The sequence below is a fragment of the Coccinella septempunctata genome, chromosome 2 (assembly GCF_907165205.1).
Source record: "Coccinella septempunctata chromosome 2, icCocSept1.1, whole genome shotgun sequence".
NCBI classification, from domain to species: domain Eukaryota; kingdom Metazoa; phylum Arthropoda; class Insecta; order Coleoptera; family Coccinellidae; genus Coccinella; species Coccinella septempunctata.
In genome coordinates, this window is record NC_058190.1 from 13,150,463 (window position 1) to 13,157,923 (window position 7,461).

At 36.7% G+C, this 7,461-nt stretch overlaps 1 protein-coding gene across 1 annotated transcript; it reads right to left on the reverse strand.

The window, feature by feature from the left end:
- Positions 1-4,765: 4,765 nt before the first annotated feature.
- Positions 4,766-7,197, reverse strand: LOC123306998. The gene is made up of 3 exons (XM_044889199.1): positions 5,579-7,197; positions 4,919-5,134; positions 4,766-4,841 (listed from the first exon to the last, which is right to left on the reverse strand). The coding sequence occupies exons 1-3, from the start codon at positions 7,195-7,197 to the stop codon at positions 4,766-4,768; spliced, it is 1,911 nt and encodes a 636-aa protein (XP_044745134.1).
- Positions 7,198-7,461: the final 264 nt, after the last annotated feature.

A 7,461-nucleotide genomic window follows, 5' to 3' on the forward strand; every position in this document is an offset into this window, starting at 1 on the left:
TTTCACATATAATCAACGTTTATGATTAAGCTGGTTACTGGATCCACTAACATGAAACGTTTTTTTTCAGTGCACCCTCAACGTGTATTCAATTCAATTCAAACAAACATTAAATTAAAGTTGAATACGATACCATTCAACAACTCGTTACTGTAGTCTCCAATATGTAACGTTTTTTTAGCGTACTTCCTCAACGTATAATCAATAGGAAATAAAAAACATTACATCAACGTTCTATACGAAATCATTCAACAGCTCATTACTGTAGCCACGAATATAAAAAGTGGATCTGTGGTGTGTTCTCGAAGTATATTCTATTAAAAGCAACGAACATCCCTTTCCTCTAGCCACTATTATGAAACGTTTCCTTGTCGTGCGAAGTAGTATATATCGAAAAAGAATGAGTGGCCTATATGTTGCCTATATGCCTATATGTTGCATTGTAAGAGCAAAACTGATCACTTTTTTAGGGGAGAGTTGGACAAAACAGGATAGTTCGGTAAAACGGCGGGATATCGGGCAATATTCGAAAATTGCAGGGCCATTTCACTACTAGTAGTATAACTCGATGTGGATAAGGTATCTTCAAATATAGCATTTCATTATTTAAATGAATTGTAAATCTGTAACGTGTGACAACCTGCAATTCGTGAAGGTAGTGTTATACTATTTAGTTTTGCCGGTCGTTGATGGAGAAATTTTCACTTTGCATAACTAAAATAAATAACGATGAGTATTTTATATGAGAATTTGAATAATTTACTATATTTCGTGATATTTACAGATATGAAAAAAAAAATTTTTCTCGTAAAAATCCTGAATAATATTTTGGAAGACGCGGTCGGGCAAAATGTGATATCATGCCGTCGGATAAAACTGGATACTATCCCGTTTGGCCCAACCAAGAGATCTATTAGTTTAAACAAAGATTTTGAATTTAATTGTTCAACAAGTCTAAAGAAGGATGGGAAAATATGCGAGAAAAACGAAACGGCAGGAATAAACAAGAATAAGGAGAAGGTAAAAAATATAATATAACAAAAAGTCGACAAAAGAGAAGAGAGGAAGAAACAAAAATTGTAGTAGAAGATGAAGAGGAACCCGATGTAACCTGCATATATTGTTCAGAATTGAACTCTAAATCAAAGAGTGCTGACGGTTGGGCAATGTGCCAGGACTATAGTATTTGGTTGAGAATGATGTTGATCCGTATTCGTGCGATTTTTGTCGTTGCTGAAGTCTTGATTTGTTTTTTGTTATAAGTATGAGTTTCCTAGGGTGTTCTGTTTTCAATTTCAATAGATATATTTGACTCTCATAATCATTTTCATTTTCATTCATACATCCCATTTTACCCGACTAGGAGGGCAACTAGGATACTTTACCTTTCATCACAAATATTACTTTTTCTACATAATCATCAAGCAATGAAGGAATGCTCGATATTCAATTTATAGAGAAGAGACCAGAGAAGTTATTGTGCAGAAGTAGCAGTTATCAATAGCTTGTTTACGGAGTTATGGGTTATAATAACGTTAGCTATCCCGTTTTATCCAACTCTCCCCTATTATAGGCAGTATAGATGAAACCAGTATAAATATTAGGGCAGCTGCACACAAACTGAAATCTACTTACACAAACCGCCATGATCTGCATTTTATTGTCTTACAAGGAATTTGTGATCATGAAGAAAAATTTCGAGATGTATTTCCTGGTTGCCCTGGAAAGGTCCATGATGCACGGGTTCTACGACTATCGGATGTTAATAAAATATTACCAGAAATTTGTGGTACAAAATATCATATATTGGGTGATAATGCCTATCCCATACGAACTTATCTTTTAACACCTTATAAAGATTTTGGTAACCTGACTAATAGAAATAGAAATTATAATAAAAAGCTTTCAGCCTGTAGAGTTCTCATAGAAAACATTTGGATTATTGAAGGGACGTTTTCGACAATTAATTCATTTAGATATGCATTCAGTTTATAAGATAACAAAATTCATAATAGTCTGCTGTATTTTACACAACTTACGTATTGATCAGAACGATATTATCACTTTAGATTTGGAAAGTAGGGACAATAATGATCATGACACGAATGAAGCTGATATTGAAATCAATTTAAAGAAACAAAGAAAAAGAGACATAATTAGAAATAGTTTGGAATATGAACTATAATTTGGATGTAAATACACTGCATAAAATAAATATCTACCATTTATTATTTCAACAGTTCTCTATAGGTGACGAATGAGTACACATGTTAGAAGATATTGCGGAGTTTATTTACTGTTTGAAGTGTTAAAAGGGATATTAAAAATTTCTGAAACAGACTCACATTCAGTCTATAAAACGCTTAAAATTCAAAATAAGAAAAGAAAGAGCTTCTTTCTAATTATTTCCGCAATCCGCGGAAAATCGGATTATAAATAAACAATTTCAATTGAAAATTCATACAACATACGACGATCTGCGATAACAACGAAAAGGAGATAAGATCGAAACGAATATTACATGTGTAATATCTTTGATCGAAACGTGTTACCAGCTGGGAAATCCTCCGAAAATAAAATGAGTAAATGAGTCTACAAAACGAAGAAGTACGTGAGAACCCACGAAATAACTACACTAGGGGTGCGTTCACAAACTTACTCAGAGTAAGCTCTGGATATGCCGAAGCGTTCACAAACTTACTCCGAGGAAGACGGAGTATGCGCTATAAGCGTTCATAAACTTCCTCGGAGTAAACTCTGACATACTATGCTTTTGGAGTGTGTAAAGTCATACTCTGACAGTTTTGACATAAATCGCGTTGATTTGATGTAATCTGTGGTCAGACGTGATGTTCTGTCCTGCGCTCTCACAGTTCTGTGTTGTTTGAATTAGTGAGAAGCTCGAATAGTCTTATTTTTTTTTTCATATTTATTTTATTGAAACATGGATCACGAAATAGTTTCTATTGGAAATGATACCATAATACTGAGGAATAAAGGCATGGTGAAGAGCGAAAATGTAATGAAAATCTTAATTAGGAATTTCTTTGTTAATTTAATAGCCACCGGAGAGCTTTTGGAGGTCCTCAAAACGCCTGAGGTAATGGCGTTCTATTCTCAGCCTCAGCAAGCTGGTAGTTCTGCGTCTAGCTTAGAGTCGGCAGTGTCGGGACCTAGACCTAGTGCAAGAACAAATAAGTGCGTATGGTCTGATGTTGCGGCGAGAAAGTTAATTCAGCTCTATCAGGAAAATGACAGTAAATTTAAGTGCGGTTCCTACAGGAACGACGCTGTTTGGAGTCAGTGGAACTGATGGTTTCAGCTTCACTTCCAAACAGTGCGAGTTCAAGTGGAAGCACTTAAAAAAACTGTATATGAGAGCTGTGGATAATATATGGGGTCCAGAGGTTCTGGTGAAGCACCGATTTCTTTGGAATTTTTCGAAGAAATGGACACCATATTTGGAGATCGCCCAAATGTCAGACCAGTGTCATTGGCATGCTCATCTAGAGGTAGTTAATCATTTAGCCAATTTTAAAATTATATGAAAATGGATTCAGTATGTGAATGAAGGCTCAGATTTTATATACAAATATTATTTTAGGCACTTCGTTGAATCTCCAAGGTTTGGAGATTGAGCAGCCCAGCAGAAGCAGTAGTCGTGGTCAGACGTCTCAACTAATAAAATTTCTCGAAGCTAAAGAAAAGAGAAGGGAAGAGTGCAGAAATCGAAGCCATCAGGAGAGGATGAAGCTCCAAGAACAATTTCTGTGTGAAATGAAAAACTTGGTAGCCTCTTCAAGGAGGGAATAACAATGTGCAAAGGTAGCCTTAATAATTGTTATTTGAAGTGTTATTGTTGCGGCAAGAGTGTAAATATGAAGTATTTCTATATATATATATATATATATATATATATATATATATATATATATATATATATATATATATATATATATATATATATATATATATATATATATATATATATATATATATATATATATATATATATATATATATATATATATATATATATATATATATATATATATATATATATATATATATATATATATATATATATATATATATATATATATATATATATATATATATATATATATATATATATATATATATATATATATTTTTTTTTTTTTTTTTTTTTTTTTTTTTTTTTTTTTTTTTTTTTTTAATCACCATTTAGGGTAAGGCTATTTTGATTGTGCCGGATTGTATTAATCAAGGCACTTCTCAACTGCTTGTCAGAAATCTTCGGACTATTCTTGTGGTCCACAAGATAACCTGCTTGTGTGCTTCCTCAATGAGGTGCTCGTCGAGTTTCAGCTCAATTGTACTCTCCAGCATATGTGCTTCCACTAGACCGTTCGTGGTGATCACGAGAGGCAGGATTGACGTGGAGGTAAGTTTATATATTTCCTTGAGTTCGAAAGCCAAATCGTGGTACTTTAGTATCTTCTCCGTATATGCTCGTTCAGCGTTGTCATCTGCCGGGACAGTGATGTCTATTATAATTAATTTCTTTTCTGTTTTCAGGATCAACACAATGTCTGGACGATTGTGGGGGATGGGTCTATCAGTGATGAGCGGATGGTCCCAGTACAGTTTTACCTCATCATTCTCTAGGACTTCCTTGGGTATGTATTCATGGATCTTTTTCTGTTGTTTAATTAACCCTTTTTTTAAGGCAATGGCCTGGTGGTATGCCTTTGCCATGGCATTGTGGCGGTCCGTATATTCCCTAGGAGCAAGGATTGGGCAGGACGACGTGACGTGCTGTATCGTCTCCGCCGCCTGTGAACACTTCCGACATTTGTCTGATGGTAAGTTTTTGTTCAAAATATTTTTCTGATATGCTCTTGTGGGAACCACTTGATCTTGGATGGCCGCCAACCTGCCTTCTGTCTCCGGGAACAGGTAACCTGCTTTGAGGTACTTCACAGATCTTTCTTTGTCAATTCTGTTTCTTTTTAGGGCATTGGGGTATCTTCCGTGGAGTGCTTTTCCATGCCAGATCTCGGACAACTCGCTGATGTTAGGGGGTTCCGCTGGGAGATTTCTTGAGGCCAGATTTAATGCCGTGATGTTGTTATCCTCTTCGCATAGTGTCCTGAAGAAAGGTGAGTTTTTGGATTTAAAGTACTCTCGCATTTCCTTTACTACTCTGTGGTGCGTGATTTCAACATTCTCCAGTCCTCTCCCTCCATCTTTCCTAGGTATATATAACCTGTTGGTGGATGCATTGGGGTGGTGCATGCCATATTTAGTTAATAGTACTCTTATTTGAGTGTCTATTGCCTTGAGGTCTGTAGTGGACCACTTAACAATGCCAAATGAATAGGAGAGGCATGGAATTGCCCACGTGCTTATGGATGTGAATGTCGGCTTGGCATTCAATTTGCTTTGCAAGATTTTTTTTATTCTGCTTATCAATTTATTTTTGAAGGCTGTTTTTGTTTCAGCGGTATTTATTTCTAGTCCCTGCTGGATTCCCAGGTATTTATAAGTCTCTTTCGGGCCTAATCTTTGTATTTGCAATTCATCCTGCACCAACATCGCTTCTCCACTTATCAGTTTCCCCCTTTTCATGTGCAGCACCGCACATTTGTCCAGGCCCATTTCCATTTTTATGGTTTCAGTGAAGGATGCGACAATCTTGAGCTGTCTCAGCAGTTGATCTTCATTTGCTGCGTACAGTTTCAGGTCGTCGATATACAGTTGGTGGTTGATCTTGATGTTATTCCTCTTTTCTACTATATATCCATATCTTGACCTATTTAATAATATGCTGAGGTGGTTTATCGCTAGACAGAACCATAGAGTGCTCAATTTGTCGCCCTGGAAGAGTCCTCTTTTGATTTTGATTTCGGCTGTCGTGTAGTCGCCCTCGTTGGTGTTAACGTGTAATTTTGTCCTCCATGTTCCCATGAGGTGTTTCAGCAGATTGACCACAGCCTCCGACACTCCATATAGCTCCAATGTCTTTAGTAGCCAAGAGTGTGGTATTGAGTCGAAGGCTTTCTTGTAGTCAATCCATGCCATGGAAAGGCTCCGCAATTTTTTCTTTGCCTGTTTTGTTATTAGGGAGTCAATGATCAGCAACTCTTTGCATCCTTTCACATCCCTCCGGCATCCGTTTTGTTCCCGGGCCAATATGCTGTTCTTAGCCACATGGTCCCAGATCTTTTGTGTCACTATTCCTGTCAGTATTTTATAGATTACCGGCAGGCATGTGATTGGTCTGTAGTTGGTGGGGTCTCCGTTCTTAGCTCCCTTGGGGATCATATGGCTGATTCCGAGTGTGCAGGTTTCTGGTATACATGTTGGGTCTGTTAGTGCTCTCTGGAATATTTCAGCTAGTCTTTTGTGGGTAGAGTCGAAATACTTCCACCAGTAATTGTGAACCGCATCAGGTCCCGGTGCAGACCAGTTGTTGGCTTTCTTTAGTGCGGTTTTTATATCGTTTTCTGTGATGTTTATCTGTTCCATGTTGTATTTGTCTGATTCTGCCTCTGCTTCCCGTATCCAGGAAGCTTCATCATTATGTTCTCCGCTGCTGCTCCAGATTTTTTCCCACGTTTTGTGCATGCTTTCGGGTGTCGGAAATTCTTTCTCGGTTTTCTTTATTCCTTCAAGTTGCCTGTAGAATTGTTTCTGATTTTTATAGTACAACTGATTGTTTTTATAGCGGGTGACTCTCTCATTGTATCTTTTTATTCGGTTTCCTAACGCTTTGGCTTTTTGTTTTAGGATGTCATTTACTACAGTGAGTTGCTCCTTGAACTGTTCATTGGTGTTCCTGATGTGGTGCTCCGATGCAATTTTTGCGATCTTTTTGGCCATTTTCCTGGTTGGCGAACTGGTATTGAGGTAAGTATGTATTTTTCCTATCTTTTTTCTAATGTTCGTTATTTTTCCTTCCAGTCGGATCTTCCACGGTGGTGTTCTATTTTCTGCTGGCTTTGGCTGTGTGTGATTTATCCTGATGTCGTTCTCCTCGCATACAGTTATCGCACCGGCGTACACATAGTCTAGGACATCTTCGAGGGTTGAGTTGTACTTTATTTCAGATTTTATGATCGCATTTACTTTCTCTACGCTCTCAATAATTCTACGTGATCCTTGCAGTCTCGGAATTTTTGGTCTAAGTTCGGGTGGGACCTTTGTGTACATCAGCTTATTTTTATGGAACACTCGCTCTGTCTTTCCCACTTGAGGTCTTATTGGAATTTGAGGCTCTGGTGGTAATTCCTCTAAGTTTCTGGTCTCATTTTTGGGTGGTGGAGCAAAAGGTCTTGTACTTCTCTTAATTTCTTCGAGCTCGAATATATATATATATATATATATATATATATATATATATATATATATATATATATATATATATATATATATATATATATATATATATATTTTGACGAGTTTTTTAAGCTGTCA

Bases quoted from the DNA above. Each gene is read 5' to 3' on its own strand.
- LOC123306998 (XM_044889199.1), bottom strand. From the start codon at position 7,197: ATGTACACAAAGGTCCCACCCGAACTTAGACCAAAAATTCCGAGACTG. The intron at 5,135-5,578 runs GTTGGTGCAGGA...ACCTTTCTTCAG, and splicing joins CTGATAAGTGGAGAAGCGAT to GACACTATGCGAAGAGGATA. The intron at 4,842-4,918 runs GTTGGCGGCCAT...ACTTACCATCAG, and splicing joins TTCCCGGAGACAGAAGGCAG to ACAAATGTCGGAAGTGTTCA.